This window comes from Drosophila willistoni (assembly GCF_018902025.1).
Source record: "Drosophila willistoni isolate 14030-0811.24 chromosome XR unlocalized genomic scaffold, UCI_dwil_1.1 Seg105, whole genome shotgun sequence".
Taxonomy (NCBI): domain Eukaryota; kingdom Metazoa; phylum Arthropoda; class Insecta; order Diptera; family Drosophilidae; genus Drosophila; species Drosophila willistoni.
The window spans coordinates 1002504-1022890 of NW_025814054.1; the positions used below are offsets into that span (position 1 = coordinate 1002504).

General features: G+C 36.9%; 1 protein-coding gene across 1 annotated transcript in view; it reads right to left on the minus strand.

Annotated features, from left to right (window-relative positions):
* Positions 1-20387, minus strand: part of LOC6644986 (mucin-5AC) — a 52511-nt gene that overhangs the window by 5405 nt on the left and 26719 nt on the right. Inside the window, exons 2-4 of the mRNA XM_023177157.2 lie at positions 6479-7333; positions 6249-6389; positions 216-281 (exon numbers count right to left, since the gene is read on the minus strand). Coding sequence (XP_023032925.1) covers positions 216-281; positions 6249-6389; positions 6479-7333 — 1062 coding nt within the window. The remainder of the gene's footprint in view (positions 1-215; positions 282-6248; positions 6390-6478; positions 7334-20387) is intronic.

The window sequence follows — 20387 nt, forward strand, 5'->3', positions numbered from 1 at the left end:
AATAAAAGCAGATGCTATCTGTGAGGTTAATGTAATTCTTAGTTGAGAGGGAAATCTATACGCACGTTTTCCCCTTCCCAAACGAAAAATGAAAACTTGTAGACTCCTCTCTCTTTTTTTTCTTCCGTACATTTATCTAATTTTAACGGCTAACTAAATGGACAACTGTGACAATATGTCACATCCTCTGTCAGATTTCTTTTTCTTTTACTTACATGGTATGATGCCCTGCTCGACAAGTTGTGAGTGCGGCCTCCGCACCATCAGCTTCACTTTGAGCGCTGCAAAGATAGAAAATGTGTGGAAAATGTCATTAGGTTTACATTAAAGCGAAAGTAGACACAAATCCTAGTGCTCTTTGTGAAATCCTTCAATTCCTTTTCTACCCGCCATTACGATTCAAATGCTTGTGAAACACTTTTGTTTCGATGTCAGACTGAGAAGAAAGACTCATTCATTGTTCACTCTTCTTCACTCTTCTTTAAGGCTGCCTTTTGAGTCTAATATTCCCAAGTTTTGGTATACGCCTTGTATTCGAGAGAATCCAAAGCCAACAAGTTGTAGACACAAATCAAAAACCTCAAATTAGACGACCACAAAATAACATAAATTATCCAGCAATACGAAACGCGGGATAGTGGAGTCAACTCAGAAAAAGAGGGGAAAGATCAAAACATATAAAGCTCATAAAAAATTCTCCCTAACAGCTGGGGGAAAAAACAAGAGAGAAAGAAAATCAAGTGAAAAACTTTTTCTGCTGGTTTTTGCCTTTGCTCTAGTATTTTTTTCTTTTTTTTTTTTTGACAAGTCAAAGCAATAAATGTCGCGCCCAACACAAAAGGCAGCTGCAAATGGTAAAAAAAAAAATATAACGCTCACAGAAAACCGAAAAGAAAACGCACAAATATATTAGCACAATTTTGAAAAAGTTTTAATATCTTTATGTGTATGTGTATGTGTTTCTGTGTGTGTGTGTGTGTGTGGGTGTGCGAGTGTGGAAGTACGTACGGGATGTTTCGAGTGTAAAGTTAGCACCCAGAGGAAAATTCAATATTTAAGCCCAAAGCCAGAGACAGAAACCGAAACCAAAACCGAATGAAATAGAGGGAGGTGAGAACAAGAGAGAGAACTGTAACTGTAACTGAAGGGACGCCCCATGGGGCGTATGCGCAATAATCTGATTATGTTTGCAACTGTTGCGGCTAAATGACAGATTGATGTCAATTAGCCTGACATGTAGTCAATGTGAAAATACTGTTAAATAATGTTAAAAACCAAATCAACAGTCAACCATAAAATGGACATAAGATATATGTACATAAAAAATACTTAAATTCAAACGGATTAATCTTAGCCTTTTGACAGATAATACTTTGTTCAAATTCAATTAGACCGAAAGCTCTGCTTAATCCGAAATCAACTTTTACAAAAACAATTAACTGATGCCTAAATTAAAAATGCAATGAACAATTATTATTTTAGATTATTAACATTGTCTTAGTTCAGAAAAACCTTAAATTGGTCAAAATATTTATATGAAATTCGCTTTAATGCAGATGGTCAGATGGCTTTTAGTCTATGTTTGCCATATTGAGCATGCGACCTGTTGTCTTAATCTCATTAACTTCAATTAGTATACGAGGTATTAGCTAAATGATTTACAAAATGTATTCGTCTGTCTGTGCTTGTGTGTTCAGTTTGGTCATCTAATTAAAACGAAATAATGCGCATCATCAGCAAAACAGAGGCAATAATATTTCCAAGCCAAAGCCTCAGATGAAATAAAAACACACACACACACACGGAACGAGAAAGACAGGGAGACTCTTATGTGCCGCTGGCGAATAATAAAGATAAAGGGGAATGGAAGGAACGTCGGTGCACTGCTTGCTAACCAAAACTGTGGCTGCTTGTGGTTGTCCATGCACAGTCAGAAGACAAAGAGAAGGAAGGCCGAGCATTAAATGCCACAAGCAGAGCCAAAAAACCGAAAATGCATTACAGACTTTTGGCATTTGGCAAGTTGGTTTCCGTTGCGGTCTCTACCACATGGATGTAAGCTCGAGCACAATACATTTGTAAGTATGTGAGTAAGCGAGTAAGTGCACAACGCAAATGGCTCTAGAATCTGCATAATGCTGAAATAAAGTCCAAAACCATTTGGCTTTAAAGGAGTCAGAAACGAAACTTTACCATTGGAATGGGAAAAACAAATGGTAGAACTCTTAAATTGAAAAATGTTTGGACGGCTACAAACTTATTATTTTTACACTGTGATTGCTTAAAATTTATCGTTTTGACTATGTTTATCAGTTTGTTGTTCTTTTTTGAGATACAAATACTAACTAAAACTACAACAAATTGGGGCAAGACTCTTCACAAACACCCGAGAGATGAAAAAAGGAACACACACATACACACACACACCGAACACTTGACGCCACAACAAACAAAGTCGACATCAAAGTGTGACGATGAGATGGTATTAAAGCAATTTAGGCTCTTTGTCGAAAAATCATCATAAAAAACGTCAAGAGAGCTGCCAAGGCGCGTAATTGTCTCGACGGCGTCGTCTTCGTTGTTGTCGACAGCTGCCGCCGCAGTTGACCAGTGATGGCGACCATCAGGAGAAGAGCTAACAAAAAAAGGCTAAGCTTATTTAGCATAAGAAGCATTTAATCAATTCTAGATCCTGTAGGTATATTTTACTAAATGTAAATGTCTTTATCTAAGCATAATTTGCAGTTTTAAGCATAATTTACATAAGGAGAAATAACATATGAGCGTCATCTAATCATGCTTAAAAAAGTATCGAAGTTTGCTGTAAAAGCATGAAAAGCCAATAGATAGAACATGTATAACTCGAACTAAAAATGGGTAAGGACATGGACTTGAAAACTAATATTTTTATAGAAGGCTTCAAGTATAAGCTCATTAGGAAAGAACTATTTTTTAAAATAAGGAGATATGCCAGATAATGCCAGCACTGTGGCAGATCAAATGGACACGCATTTTAACGATTGAAGTGTGCCACCATGATAAAATGTATAAAAAATTCATTTTGGCCAGCGTCTTGATTTTGTTTATGCGCCAAGCCAAAAGCCAGCAAATATTTTGACCATGTAACACACACACATACACGCACAGAGTGAGAGAGATGAAGGAAACCTCTTCTTAAGAAAATTGTTAGCTGGTGACGCCTGTTTGCCAAATTAATGTAGATATATACATATATATAAATGTATTATTTTTTTTTTTTGGTTTGGTTTTGCTCACAACAAAAAGAAAAAAAAAAAAGAATCGAAATCGGTGTTGCTGTTTACGTTGTGTTTTTACACCTACCTACACACAGCAAAATATACGCATACACGCACACACACACCTACACATACAGAGGCAAAGCGATTGATAAAAACAATAACAAAATTCCAAATTAAACACATAAAAGTTTTTATGCGAAAGCAATAAAAGTGTAGACGTAGCCGCTAACAACAAATTTTCAATCTGTATGTTTCTGTTGTTGTTGTTGTTGGTGCTGTTGTGGGTGGATGCCCTTCTACGTGAAATTTGTGGCCCTCCTCCCAATCGCTGGCTACCCCCAAAAAGCCCAGCATCCGAGGCGAAGGTCAGGTAAACAATGAAATATGAAGGCTAGAGAGGGGTCCCCCAAGAAAGAGTGAGAAAGGGCGTGACAGGGAAAAAAAGAGGGTGAGGTAAAAGTTGGCTGACCACAAAATACAATACACAACATGGCACAAATATTTTCTTTTTGTATTATAAAATCGATTACGTGATCTTGGTGCGCCTTTACTCTGGCGCTCTCTCTCTCTCTCTTTGGTCCCTCTTTATCTCAATCACTCTATCTTGCTCTTGTTAAACTAAGACGCCATCATCGCGTAAAGAGGCAGGCAAATGAATGAAATGACCGACCGCAATTTAATACAGTGGGTCAAAAAAACCTACGGATACAAAAAAAAAAAAAAAAAACCAAACTAAGTCTAAAAGCTTTCACATCCTGGTGACCCCAACCCGAATCTGAAATAACTACATTTTGGTGACCCCGGCGCATCCAATAGCCGCAATCAAGAAGGGAGAATGTCAAACAACTTTTTAGATCTTACAGTAAGCGTTTTTAAACGTCTTTTCTTTTTGTAGAGTTCGCTATAGTGGATAAAGTTTGGCAGACAAAATCATTTAGCCCAAAATGTGAATGAAAATCTTTGAGGATTTGGTTCATGCAGTAAATAAAAAAAAAAGAAAAAAAAAAACAACCACCGTGTTTTCGTGCCAAAATTCGCGAAAAATTGCATTGACATTTATATTCAATAGGGGTGAAGATAGTTGAAGGCGGAGGAAAAGTATTCCCTGGCATCCCCTTTTTCCCGGCCTCCTTTTAGTCAATGCGCGCCTTTTGGCGCCCATGGGCATCTTCTTCGACGCACCAAACCAAAGAAATCATCCAACCGACCAATTCAAGTCGCGTGCAGCGTGTTTATTTGTCAAAACATTTTGCAGTGCCTTTGCAGCGCCGACGCCTTCGCTTTTTCAGCTTTTCTGGTTATTTTTTTCGATTTTGATTTTCTTTGCTTGGTTTTTGCCATGTGTTTATAATAAATTTTGGTTGCAAATTGCAAAATGTTTATACTGACCGCGACGGCAGCCATTTCTATAGCTAGTGGTTGCTGTTAGCCATTGCTAATATGCAGTTTATTGTTGTTAGATAACTTTTTCGGCTGCCTGCCGGAAATTTTTTGCACAAAAATTAACCCAAACGAGAAAAAAAACACTAACCGAAATGAAACTTTATAAATATTTACAGCCTTTTAGCCCCAGTCACAGACCAGGGTCAGGGCACATCACCCTATCTCTATATATTTGTGTGAGTCTGAGCATTTCCGGTTTTGGGCCAAATGCAGGCGACAAGAACTGTCAAAACTATTAGCGAATGTGCAGCGCCTCCCATACACACACACACGCACACACAAACATACATCCATATGCGATATATACATATACATAAATATCTTGCGACCATTCAAAATTAATAAGTATATTTCTCTTCACTCAAACATGCCAAGCCAAAAAAAATATATAGGCCAAGCCAAAAATGACAAAAGAAAACGAATGTAAGGAAAATTGTTGACAAAAAATATATATATGTTTTATTTTTTTTCTGTAGACTCTTTCAGCTATGAATGAGTTCTCTGTGTGCTAGGGCTGTCGTAGGGGGGCGTGGCACATCAAGTGAACGCCTTAAGTGCCTGTAGCGCAATGACAGCTTCATTAAAACCGTGTGCTCTTGTAAATACCCCCCACAACCCGTACCTTCGTTTGTCAACCTCTCTCCCTCTCTCTCTCTCTTTGAAATATTCAATTATGAGTAAAGAAACAAAAAAGATTCTCTTCTGACTGGTCATAATGATGATGTGGATGTTGCTTCTGCTGCTGCTGGTCATCATTTATGACTAAGCAATGGCAACCAATAACAACAACAAATGAAAGAATAAAATAGAAAACAAAACAAGTTGACAAATGCCAAACAGCCGCCAAGAAAAAGATGGCCAAATGGTTTTTAGGCGTGGGCGTGGGCGTGGACGTAGTAGTTGCTGAGACTAAATCTGTAAACAACTAAAAACTAATGACATGGAAAAAGGGCTTAAAGTTTTTGCATTGTGTCGCAACACATCTCGATATCTCTAGAGAACGTCTATGTCTAGTCTTTACGTCTATGCTTAATAAATAGAGTGAACTAGTTTCACCCTCCTTTACCTGCGTAACTTGAGAAAAAATACTCAATGAAACCTTTACCAAAATCATAATATAACTTACCCCAAATATTGGTGGATTTCTACATAGTTTCTAACAATAAAAAGTGGGCGTTATGATCTATTTCTTGATGAGATTACAAATACTTAGTTTAGCAACATTTTGATATATCCTATTTTGACCGCAATAACTTATACCATTGTCCTGTATATATTATTAGAAATATATTTTATAATTCCATGTAAAATCGATTACCATAGATAAAAGCTTTAAAACTGCAATAAGTTTTCGATTATTGTGACTCAACATTCAAACTAATCATCATTAAAATACCACATAAATAAAGTGGAAGGCTATCGAATAGTCAAAGAATTTTCAATAAAAATGAATCCTTACTAAAACATGAGTAACAATGCGCTGACAAGTTCACAAAGGTAATCACAGTTCTTATATATATGTATTACATTGTTTTTTGTACTCACATTCTTTGTTTTTATCCATGGCCGGCTGCAGCGGACTGGAATCAACAATAGCTTTTGGTGGTGATTGCCTAGCATCATAGCAATCCGAATTGTTGCCATCATCGCTGCTTCCCAGAAATGTAGCATGCAAACGTTGTTCACCTGGTAAAGAAAAAAAAAGAAAAAGAAACAACAAAAGTCGATTATAGATTCGAAAATTATTGAAAAATAGTTGATAAAATTTAACATACCCTCTGACATATCGTCGAAGGCCTCGTGCAGTAATATGATGTCCTGAAATGTATGCTCTAGGGCCTTGCCGCTGAGCCTGGTGGCCAGCAGGCCGTTGCAGGCGGCACTCGAAATTAGCTCAACGGTTAGCGGTGATTTCGATATGGTGGCCAGCAGCGGGGAGCCGCCGCCGCCACTGCCGCTGCAACCACTGCCGCTACTGCCGCTGCTTAAACTGTGCAACGATGAGGATTTCACCAATTGGCCAACTTGCTTCTGGCTATTGTGGCTATTGTGGGTCTTTTGTTGTGTGGCCTTTAGAGTCCTGGCCAGACTCTTGTTAGGCGATGTGGATGTGGATTTATTAAGGAAACGCGTCGCCGTTGCTGCACTAACCGATTTCAAACTGGAATTTGAACAAGAACTAGAACTCGATGAGCTGCTACTGCTGCTGCTGCAACTGCTCAGGCTGCTGCTAGTGGATTTTTTGGAAGAAATTGAGCTTATGGAAGAGGCGGGCGAGGCTGATGATGAGCAGCTACCTAAAATAATTGTCTGTGGCTGTTGCAATTGATGTTGTTGCTGTTGCTGGAGTGTATTATGGTTGCTGTTACTAGTCGATTTGGTATCAATGCTTATTGGTATAACACTGGTGGCCACTATTTGATGTTTTGGTTGTGATATCAAATGTTGTTTACTTCCTACCGCTATACCAGACGTACCAACTACCGCTGCTGTTGCTGATGCTGCTGCAGTGGGTGAAGTGCTGCTACTTTTAAACCAACTGGGAAAATTACCCTTTAGCGTGTCTAATAGATCCTGATCGAGCGGTACACGCCACGATGCTGGGCCGCCATCCACGCTGTGCGTAGACTCTGAAAAAATAGAAACAAACAATAAGATCGAAATTGTGATTAATGAACACTTGAAGTGTATGGATTAAATCTTTAACCTATAAACTGAAAAAAATCATTCTAGTGAGTTAACCACAACCAATAACGATCAATAGCAAAGAAATTCAACCCGAAACGCTGTTCTTCAGCTCAATTTGTCTTCAATGAGAAAAGTTAAACGAAGTTTTTGGCCCCCCTCTTTAATGAATTTTCATTGCGAAAATCAAGTCAGTTTTGGTAGAGTAGTTTTTAAATTGATTTTATAACTACTTAAATACAATTGAATTGACCCAATGCATCTCAAAAACTCTTGGAAAGCGAGCTTCTCCTTCTCATTGCTGTATTTGGTACTCTATCTAAGCCGAAGCGAAATGTTTACCACTTTATTTTCAACCATTTCATTTTAATTGCACTTTTCTTTAGCTTTTCATTTCTGTTACTGCTGTCGTTTCGTTTCTGTGGGTCCGTGCAACAAGTTCACTCTCAGCATGGAGCAGCACTTGGCTGAAAATTCATTAAGTTTTTCCCTCCATTGCATTGGTCATAATGAACTTTTGCAAGTAGATTTTCCTTTGGCCTGCCACAGAGAAGTCACTTCATTTGCATTTGCTTTATATATGTATGTATAATATATATATATATACGAGCGTGCGTATAAATATATTTTCATTTTCTGTTTTGTTTTACTCATTTTTTTTTTTTTTCATTTTACCTCAGCACATTTATTTATTTTAATGTTCACCCTTTTCGTGGCGAAGCCAATGACGCCAATGTAGTGCTCAGTGCTCATTGCTCTGCCGTGCTGTGCTAGTTATTTATGCTAAACACTGCCAAGTAACCTAGTTTGTCGGCATCACACACACACAGCCCCATTTCAAGTCCCTCACCTCTCTCTGTCCCTTGATTCTCATCCATCCACCCACACTCACAACATATGCTGCTGCCACACCTCACTCTTTTCTGTCCCTACTCACCCCTTGCAGCATACCATAGAAATCATACTTAGCAGAGCGCATAGTTTGTATACCCTGTAGCATGATAAAGTAAAATGAGCTATATGCTTATCTTGAAAATGTGTTTAAACTATTTGTTTATTCATAATTCTTTTCAATGTAGTCAGAAAACGTATAAATTGTGCGACTTACTGATACCCTACTATAAACCACGCACTGTATAGAAAACTACTAGAGCGAGCAACCAACTTCTCAATTCTAAGTAATCACTAATAATTTATGATGAAAAACTTTAGTTTTACGCAGAATAAAGTTTTTGATATGGGAAAACCCAAACAAATGAACAACAGAAGGGACAAAAGTAAAAATAATAAAACAGGAAAGGAACTATTGAATAGATTTTTCAGTAATTAAAACAATTTCACATCAGTGAAGAATAAATAATAACAATATATTGCGTTAATATAACGTTGATTGCTATTCTTCAAATAAACATTAAACATTAGTTAGGGAAAGTTTAAATCGTCAAGCAATATCTATAAACTTGTTCAATGACCCTAGCACTATATATTTAATGTACATATTGTACATTGTTCTATTTTAAAACAGTTTTAAGAGTATCAAGTAAAAGGACTCTTTCAGTATAAGCTTTAAAAAGCTAGTACAAATTAAATTAAAGACAAAATGATTCAAAGGTGAGAATTAATTGATAGCCCCTCATTTTGTTGTTGTATGTTGTTTCTCATTCAACAATTTTGAATTTTATAATTCTAATTTGCCGAATCACTGAGTTTTCATCTCAATAGTCGCGACAGTAATGTAAAATCCGATGAAAAATCTTGGCACTTGATGGCCAAAAATTGCATCATGCTTAAGCACCGACATTCCCAGACGCGCCTCAAGTTATGCAATGTTATTGCCGCACATTTTTAGCTCTAAACCAAAAATATAAATAAACCTTTTTATATATATATATATATATATATAAATATATATGTGTATATCCTTTGCCAACATAGAAAAGACAAGACTGTGACATGCACTTGTCAAATGTACAGTTTGTGTTTATTTTTGGCAAATGGTTTTGTTCTTTTTTTGAAAATAGCTTAAAAAGGTTCTCACTTTGCCTCAGCCTTCTCAACTTTGTAGTGCTTAATTTTAGAAATTTGAACCAAATCTTCTTTAGGTATGAATGCAACACATTCATATGGTAGCAGTAAGTAACTGGGCCGGACTGGTGAAATGGTCATGTGGCCATATTATGGCTGATTAAAACCACTTGCAAATAGAAACAGAACAAAATACACATCACGCGACATCATCGCACTGCCTTCCACCGTACACCCACCCACCACACAGATTTTGGCATGGCAGGCAGCACTTTCTGTTTATTCTTCCACCATCAGCCAACCATCACCATCATCTCCTGCATTGCTGCAGCATAGCTTTGATGCTATCGTCTCTCCTGGCGCGACATATTGTCCACACGCAGGCCAAAACATTCAAGCCATTGCCAATTCTAATTATAAGTCACAAATTGTTTCTTTTGTTTTCCCTTCGCGTTTTCTTTTCTTCTTTTGTTTTTTGTTCTTTTGAGCTTCAAATTGAAGGAGAAACGCCCTGACCATTACAACGTGTCAACTAGGCGTATGCGCAATGTTCACGCTCTACCGAAAACAACAAACACAATTGAATTCAACAAATGGCAAAGGTGTTTCTAATGTGTATTGTTGTTGCTATTGTTACTGCTCCTGCTGCCGTTTCTGCTTCTGCTGGCTAAAAGTGTCAAGCGGAAACAGAGAAAAAAGGAAATTATCCTAAAAGCAGATTTAATGATGCGTAAAAGGAAAATTTCATTAAAACAAAAATAAAAAAGGCAGCTATGTAAGTCCCCTCGGGTGCGAGTGTTGGGTAAAAAGAAATTTAGCAAATAATTATTTGAAACACTCACTCAATCCACAGCTACAAAGTTGACAATACTATGTATAAAGAAGCCCAGGTATACATATAATTTTTATTCCCTTACTTAGTTTAGTTTTAACAATTTGATTTGCGACTTGCGACTTTTACATTGATACATGTTTAAGGCCTTTCTCTTTATAACCTGGCTATGGGAAGAAAGCTTCCAATGACACTTTTCATCTCTAGTTGCATTTACTTTGTTATAAAGCAAATGCCAAAAACAGCCACTGTGATGTTGTTTCTTTGCCTTCTTGCGACTTGTTCTAGCGCTAATTAACTATTTGAAGAACAAGTAAATTAAACTTTTTTTTGCTTCGCTCTAAATGGCTCTTTTATATACATTTTGTATGTAGATATGTACCTATCAATTGTTTTAATTAGATAAACTTAAGCAATGATTAAGAGCAGCCAATAAAACAATTTGAAAGTGCTTTGAAAAGATTCAAAGAGAAATCTATCAAGTGGTGAGATGACTTTGAAATTCGATTCGTTAATTCATCAAATGGAAATCAATCAATTAACGAAATGAAATAATCCTTTTTTGTCAGCTTAATTGAAATTACAAGAATTAACATTTTTATTGTGCGCCTTTAGCCTTTGGCAATGTAAATAGAAAATTTAGCTGTGTTTGAATTTTGGTAATTTTTAGTTATTTACTTAATTAATTTCTGTTGTGTGGCTTCATTTATATGTTTGAAATTAATTTGAAACTTGTTGCTTTTATGCAAATTTCAATCAAACAGAAATACAAATAAAACGCTTACACAGACGCAGCCGCAACTAACCCACATTCAGATCTACATCCACACCCACGTCCACGCCTGTTCCTATGGCCATGCCCATGCCCCAAGCCTCTGGTTGTTAGCATTAAGAGTTGAATCAATAAATAAAACAAATACACACGCACTTTCAATAGGTTTTTCGGGGAGCCATTGATGGGCGAAGAGGCGTTGACAAAACTATAGTCCCTCCAAATTGTATAATAGAATAAAACCAACGAATCAGCCAACCACAACCAAAAAACAAAAAAAAAAAACGAGAAAAACCAAAAAACAAAAAAAAAAAAACGACAACGCCGACGACGAAAAGGACTTAAGCCGAAGCACTTAAGTTGATTTTATGGCCGAAAGCAACAGACCAACAGTGAGTGAAAGAAAAGCAGGCAGTTGGTAGGCAGCCTGCCATGACCAAAACTAATCATTCAAAGCATAGCGGAAGTTGTGGCGGAAGTTGCCAGTCGAAGGATGCTCCCATCCAATAGATGAGTGTGTGTGTGTGTGTGTGTGTGTGTGGTTGCTTAGTTCTGGCTAAACATCAATTATGTATGCTGCTGTATGCCAGCAGCAATACACGAAACAACGCGCCGCAAAGTATGCTATGGCAAAATTGCCTTTCGGCAAGCTCTACAGGAAACAGGATGCTGTAAACGTTACAATTCAACATAATCGATGCTTGTCGTACGAGCCTCGCATTTAACCTGGCAATTTGTCTGTCGACTGCATAAACATTTAGTTTTATTTCCAGTTTATCTTCTTCAACCAGTCCAATCCCCTCTACAGCATCTCTTTCTTCCTTGCTTACCTTGCCTAACATTACAATAAATCAAATGAGCAAAAATTTAAAGGCCAAAGTTACTTCTTCTGCTCTTCTAGTCACGTGGCATATAAAAAACAAAAAAAAAAAAAAAACAAATAAAAAAGGAAAACGTATTTAACCTACTGAACTTCTCTCGTAGAACGTGAGGCCACGATTTTTTATTTGCTTTTATTGCTGCTGCTTTTTTTCTGTTTGTTTCTAGCTTTACATATTCATTTGAATGCCAATAACAGCTGCAACAGCAGCAGCAGCAGCAGCAACAACGAGACAGCAGCAACATCATCGCTGACAGCTTCGACAAGCGAGGATTATGCAAGCGCCAGAAGACACAGAAAACATCATCGCCAGGGAACAAATAAAAACGCAAACACCCGCCATGTGTCGTTACTGTTCGATATGAGTGTGTTCGATCTATGTATGTGTGTGTTTTTCGGTGGATGTTTAAATTGATATAAATTGAAACGTATATTTGTAAACAATACGCAGAGACGTCATAGACAAAAACTCATTTAAATGTGTTTGGTGGAGGAAACAGTAGGAAAAACCAGCCAACATCTAGAAAAATCAACAGTCGCATCGATACTAATAAGAATTCGAACTAAAGGGAAAGAAAAAACCAAAACGAATTCTATCGAACACTCTATATTTTTATAAACGAAACGTATAAAGCTGTTCAGTCGACGGAGCGATCGATAAAAGAAAATTTTAAAAGTTTGCCAAACATTTGCCAAAAGTCTTTGTAATCGCCTGGATAACGAAAAACATCGCGTATCAGGAAACCGCAACTCTAATATTATCTGTCATTGAGGAAATAGTATAAATTTATTCAAGATATCTCAAAAAATAAGTAGAAACATTCTCTTTGGAGCTAAACCCAAGAGATAATATTTCATCTCTTCAAACAGCCAGGTAAAGTGAATAATCCCTTTTCATTTGCAAGTGTATAGTCGAAAACTACAGCAAGAAGCTGCGGTTGTTCAGCAACTTGTTCACACACTTTTGGTCATAATGTTGAAAACTTGTTTCAATCACACTACACCAAAAACCAAAACAACAAAATATAAGTATAATAAATAATTTATAGTGAACGCTCTTTTTTAATATGCATAAAGTGGTATTGCCTTTTTTAGTGGATTAGCTGGCAGAAATTTCGCATGTTATCGCAACTCTTGACAAGTGTCAGAGAGACCAATTGCCAGTAGCGCGAACGAGAAGCTCAAACAACGTACAATAAATATAAATAGCAAAAACAAAATTAAAACAAAATAAAAGAACGTGTTAGTTGGGTCGCCAGCAACAATAACAACAACTAGGCAATGTTTTAATTTTGGCATTGAACATTGAAATAATATTTTGGCCTGCGATATGTTTTGGACTGTTTGCCTGTTGGCCTTATCAGAAAGAAAATAATAGTAAGAGAAGTAGAGTACCAAGAGAGAAAGAGAGAGAGAGATAGATGACGCTGAGTCATATATTGTAAAAGTCGATTGGTTTCAACCGGTTGGGAATTACAAGCTGATTAGCGTGAAAAATATAAATATTTCACAGCTAACTTTACAAATTTCTATGAAAATTTCTAAGACAAGACTGAAGGTTAAAGTATATTTTGCATTATATGAAATAGATTATAATTGCGTTATTTGGTTATCTATTAGTAAATGATTACCTTCAATGGTTTATCCCTTTATTGGCTTCTTTCTTTGCTCTTGTTAAATGTGTTGTCACAGCAAAATATAATCCATTTCAGCCTTAACTAGTTGTGAGGCATAACATATTTTACGAATTTCCAATTCAAAATTAGAACTTGATTTAACCTTATTTTCGCAATGAAATATACTACTAAACTGAACTAAATATGGCTTCACTTTGGTATAGTGTCAAGTGTTTGCTTATCATCCAACTCTCACACTTGGCATTTACTTGGTTTAATTTATTTTTCCAAATAAATGAAACTTAACTTAAGCAAGCATATCAATTGTGAACACAAAACAAAACAAAATGATATCACAACACAAAAAAATAATAATAATAATAAAGAGAGAGAGAGAGAGAGAAAAGAAACGAAAATTCGTTATCAGCTAAAGCGTTTGCCGAGTCATTAGACAATCGGTTAATGCCGCTTTTGCGCGCTTTATCAGTCCGAACAGTCAGACGGTTTTCAGGTAAGCAGTTAAATGTATACGAAGAGCGTTTAATTGAAGCGTCCAGCGTGGGGAGCGCACACCGGCAAACTGAACTGGTCGCCTAGTCGAGAGGTTTGGGTGAGAGTGAGTGAGTGAGACAGAGACAGAGAGAGGGAGAGCGTGCTCAATCAATGATGACGTTCGATTTTGACCAACTGACTGAGTGACTGACTAACTACCTGACTACCTGACTGATTGAGGTGGGCGCGTCATCGCCTTAACTGGCATTATGTGAGATTTTTAGCCAATTCTATGCTGTTGACATATTTGCGCTTCATTGCGCTGATTGTTTGTTGCTTCTTCTGTCTCCTTCTTGTTATTATGAGAGCTAAAGTCTAACACAATAGCTACTAATAAGCTTCAAGCGGATGAAGCACGGTGGTAGATACGAAGCTAGGTAGCCAGGTGGGAGAGAGGAGCTGCTGCTGCTGCTGCAGCAGTTGAAATTGAATTAAAGCTGTTTTTGTTCGACTGTTGCATGCAAATGAGTTGTGGCCAACGTCAGCATCATCAACGCCTGTGGTTACTTTTGCTATCGGTGCTGCTCTGCTTTGTTCTGGCTGCTGTGTATTGGTACCTAACCAAACAATTGCTTGCTTTATGGCTAAAGTCAATTGGACAGGCACACAAGTAGACACACACAGGCATACACACATAGGGCATACACAGTCTTCCAGTCATGGCCTCGTCTCATGTGTCTGGACTTGGGCTGCCAGATATGCTTTGCATACAAAGCACTACCTGTAATGACGTCTCCCCATTTTCTACCTCCTACCTGTGCAACAGGATGCATTGCCACATTGTAACACTTTGGGAACAATGCATTAAGAGTCGATAGGAAGTCAGGTTGTGCATTAACCCATTGGTTTAAAGAAACTCAAGTTTAATAATGATTCGCAACCTTTTTGCAATTGTTAAGCAACACTGTAGTGAAACCTTTACCAAAGGTACTTATGCATTTACCCAATTGTCGATACTTACCCTGGACACTTAAGGTGTCATGACATATATCACTTCATCTAATATGTTTAGGTATGATATATTTTTGATGGCCCATTTGGCTATTTTGTCTTTCTTTCAATGGCCGTTCAAATTTCGACAATCTTTTCTTCCTCTTGGGCAATACCAATTCTATATAAATAGATGGAAACCAAAGGCCAGGCCGAATGTGTGTCCTCAATTAAAATTAATTATGCCCAAACGATACGCTCAATAAAAATTTAATTTGCAAAAATATGAACCAAGAAAATGAGAATCCACATAGCAAAATGTGACATTTAAGTGCCACAGCAGCAACAGCAACAGGCCAGACCACAAACAACCCAGAAACACACACACACGCTCTGATACGTGTGTGTACGCTCTCTAATAATTGAAATTGAATTTTCAATGATACACAAAAGAGGAGACCAAGAGAAGACACCAAACCCACCCAAACCAACTATCCAAACTACCCGACGGAGACGACGACAACGACATCCACCCGCATCGAAACATTTTGCCAAACTATTTATAATCAAGAACATTTGCTGATTATTTTGGCAAGTGCAACGACAAGCCACAGCCACAGCGGAGGCAACGGCGACGCCCACATCTTGGCGCTGAGAGGCGTGGCATTAATTTTAACTATTAGACCTATCCACCCCGATCCCACATTCCCACACAGTTAAAAGATTCTCCAGCTACTCAAGTGTCAAGTGGCATAGGATTGTGTCTTATGGGTTGGGTTATTGCATTTGAAATTGAAATTTGGTATCTGACTGCTTTATAAACACTTGACCGGGAATCTCTTATACATCTCCTCCCACAATATCCTCTTATTGCCCTACCAAATCTCGTTCACGATGTGTGCGTTGCTCGTGTGTATAGTTTTTATCAAATTGGCGAAAAATCGTATTAAAAATAAATAAAATTAAAAGTGTAAAGATACTAGAGTCGATTGGACTCGAGGACTTCTTGGCCATGTTGCTGCGTGCCAAGTGGAAAATATTTCGCAAGTTTTTGTACCCTATAGCCAATTAAGCGAAAGGGTATATCGAAGATACAAAATTAGGACGAGAGCTTAACAAAAATATTTTTTCTAAAACTAAAATAGAACTACAAGAGAGAAGAGGAAGAGGAAGTAGGATTTGTAAAATTCTGGGATATTACATTTTGTTTTAAAGGGTATCTGCAATGTCGAATTTTAAACTTGAATGTTGAAGCTGTTATTCCACTCTAGTTGTTGTTGTTTTTGTTGCTGCTATTTCTACACATTTATTGTGTGAAAAATACTATAGACCAAAAGACGGCGAGCCTGGCAGGGCAACGTGTTATGTTTAGTTTAATACATTTAATTTGCTATTGTTGTTATTGTTGTTGTTGCTTGAATGTCTGCTCTTCCCATTGTTGCCGGCAAAACAATAAAAACAAAGCATAATAAGAAACAACAAGAACAACAACAACAGGAATAATATCAACAACAACAACAACACCGGCAATGTGCAGAAGAAAGAAATGAAGCAGTTTTTTTTTTTTTTTGTTTCTTTTTTTTTTGGCAAACAATTCAGGGCTAAATAATTTGTTTATGTGTTTTTATCACACATCCCCATACGCACATATGTATATACATACATTCACTCCCTCACACATACACGGACAGTCAACATAAGTTTGAAACAAACCGACAACATGAAGAAATTTCAAGATAAAATAAGTAAAAATTAAGGAAAAAATAATAGAAAAAAAATTCACCAATATATGCACATATGTATACATTTATATATATATATATATACATATCAGTTTAGTTTATAGTTCTCACCACAATTTATATAGACAAAAAATCACCTGATTGAATATATTATGCTTAAACGCGTTGGAAAACAAATAAAACAGACAAAATGTGCAAACATTTTTTCCTTACTCCTTGCTGTATGCTTTATATAAAAAGGTTAACGTAATATTGTAAATGAAAAAAATATCCAATTCATTATTCTTTCAACTAGTTTCTATCTAATTTTGTAGTCTATCTTAATTGAATAGAAAACTAATGGTAGAGGATATTGCGAGTTCTGAGTATATATAACGCAAAATGTGAAAACAAATTAATTTGGCATTCAAATAAATAGCGACAACATACATTTTTCTATAAATCACAAAAAGTTTCTGACAATTTGGCAATATTATGATGATGTCCTCTTAATGTTTATGCTTTTCTATACCTTTTAAGAATTATTGATTACTTTCACTGGCCCGAAAGTTTCTATTTTAGCTAGAGCTATTCCCATTGCTAGCAATTCCATTTATTAACCTTTAACCTCTGCGGCTCTCTTTGGCAACTTCCCTGAAAGATTGGCCAGAAGGCCAACCGACGTACCCACTGCCATTGCTACTGTCAGTGCCACAGCCGCAGCCGCAGCCACAGCCACTCCTCAGATGTTTATAAGTTACGAGTATGTGAAAGGAAAAGTTTTTGGGTTCCCTAACGGCGTTTTGTGGAAATCTTATAACCCACACACACACACACACACACACACATACGCACATAAGACAAAATCTATATGTAAACCAAAGTAAAGTTTGTGGCTGGCTTCAGAGACAGAGGTAAAGAGAAAGAGATTGATTTTTAAGAAGCTAAAGGTGTATGTTGCTATGTGCGTGTGTTTTTTTCGCGTGTGTGTGTGTGTGTGTGTGTGTATTCGCATACATTTAATTGCAAAAATGCTTAATTATGCATGAAACATTGAAATAAGCAAGATGGGCACACATACACACACAGACAGGGAGATGAATTATTCATGCAGAGCCCCAACCAGAAGCTAGAGGCCAGAGGCAAAAGGCGAATTTGTTGATCGGCTTCAGCTTCCCTTTTGCCTTCTCCCCACCTGATGTTGCACATGTGTATGTACAATGTATGTATTTATGTGATTGTGTAGCGCACGTTGGCTAAAACAAACAAACAACATCAAAACACAGAGCACACACACACAGACTTACAGATTGTGGCATTTAGCATATACAGCAATATTTTGTTACCTCCTAATGACGTCGGCGTCGTTTTCCAGACGCCAAAACTTTTGTGCCTGGCCAACAATCATTTGCAATTTGCACGTCAACAATTTTTCCTTTCTATTTTCGTTCTTCGTCTTTTCTTTCTATTTTTCTGTATGTTTTCTATTTTTCTTGCTAGCCAGCGTCGGTCAAGTTTGTTATGATATTGAAAATAAGACGCTTTTTGATACCCTTGCGTACGGTCTCTCTCCTCTAGAAGTTTGTTTCAAAAAAAAAAATAGTGAATATTAATTCTATAAGCAACTTCTCATTGTATATACTTTATTTTGTAGTATAAATGTTTCCTTTTTTTTTTATTATTTTTTAAACAAGAGTAAATCTATTTACTATCAAGCAACTATTTTTGATACATACTTCCAATAAAGCAATTAGAAATTAATGTTCAAATGTTATCTGTTCTGGTATTTCAATAAAGATTTGTGTGTTAAATGCCCAACGTCTTGGGAAGAACGATATCTGGCCTGCCCTATACATAATGGTTTTCGAAAAAGAAACTCCATTGTTAGTAATACAAAATATGTAGCCAAGATGAGTCCACATTTTTAAAGCATGATCCTTGCTGATCAATTCATTATATAAAGGTAAATAACTAGTTTTACTTGAGTAACTTATTTAAACTTAAGATAAATCAGATAAATTAATCAATAGTTTACTCTCAAGACCTAAGAGTATTGAAATATTCGATCATCTCTTTTATAATTAACATACCAATCCAGTGATTTTCTATTATGAATGCCTCTTTCACATGGTATTCAGTTTGTACGGTGTTTTGTTTTCTTTTTCTATTCCCAAAGGAATGCGTTTTGTATCTTTATTTTTTGTGATTAATCAATTCAAAATGATGACTTTGTTTAACTTACCTGCAAAGAGAATAGAAAAAAGAAATCAACACAAAATTATTAGACTTGAGAAATAGCAACAAACAAGAAAAAAACACAAAAACGATATTAATAATAGACAGATAGATAGAAAGAGAGAAAGAAGAAGAGGAAAAACAATAACAACAACAAAAGCAAAACACAATATGTCAACTAATTAAGGCGGCGCCCACATTGCGTATACGCCGCACTGGTCAACGCACTGCTCAAGGCTATTGCATATGCACGTACATACGTACGTATATATATATATTTTTTTCTTATGTTTATACATATATGTACATATGTGTACGTATGTATGTATGGGCACATAACTCAAAGCAGCTGCAAACATGTCGCTAATCATAATTTTTATCTACAAATTAATTAACATGTGCGCCGCCTCAGAGTGTGATTGCAATTTATTGGACACCAATTGAAACGAGACGAGATACTGTACATTTTCATTCATGAAACTACAAAATGCAAAAATCATGATGAGCGGAAAACCCAAAAGAAAGGATGGAAAGAAGAACGAACGGACAGCCGGACGGACGGACGAACGGAAGGAAGGAAGGAAGAGTGGTGGGGTCTGATGTGGGGTAGGGTTTGGCTGCAATTGCAATTTTTATTAATTGCTAGCAAATGTTGCGCGTGTGTTGCAAATTTTGTAATGATGTCGTCATGTTGTTGGATGGACAACATTCGTTCATCGACTCGACCAAGCAAAAATCAACCAAATGAAAGTTCAAAGTTGTTTCAAAACACAGAGGGAGAAAAAAAAGAAAGACCAAAACTAAAATCATTCAGAACATAAAAGTTTTTCGCACGTTTTGCGCATCGTAAGGTAGAATGGGGAAAACGCGGCGGGGCGCAAAGAGGACCTGGGGTGGAGGACTCTCAGTGCTGTGCTGTGAAAGAATATTATTCATAGCACATATTTCGACGGTTTGGCAATAACCCGGCGAGTCGAATCGTTGTCGTCGTCGTCGCCGCCGCCGTCGACGTTCACGTCGCTTGTACAAGTGGAAATAAATAATTGCAAATATTATTGGCCACTCAGCGTATGCCAGCAATAGCAACAACAACTACAAATATACGATGCGCATAGTTTCGCAATAATTTTGCGATGACTCAAAATGCAAATTGAAAATTATAACCATAAAAAAAAAAATAGGCAAATAAATGAAAATCATAGAAAATACACAATTCAAAATTCAAACACACATACAATAGCTATAAGAGAGAGGAGAGCCTCCTTCTCGACATTGCCAAAGTGTAACGAAGTGAAAAACACAAGATGGATTACTATTTGACAGCTTACAAGAGTAAATGGGTGGGTGGTGGCTGCTTAGTAAAGGAATTTGGTTAGATGCCATAATGCACAATTGGCAACCTCAAGTCAATTAGCAAGAAATTCATATTGACTAGG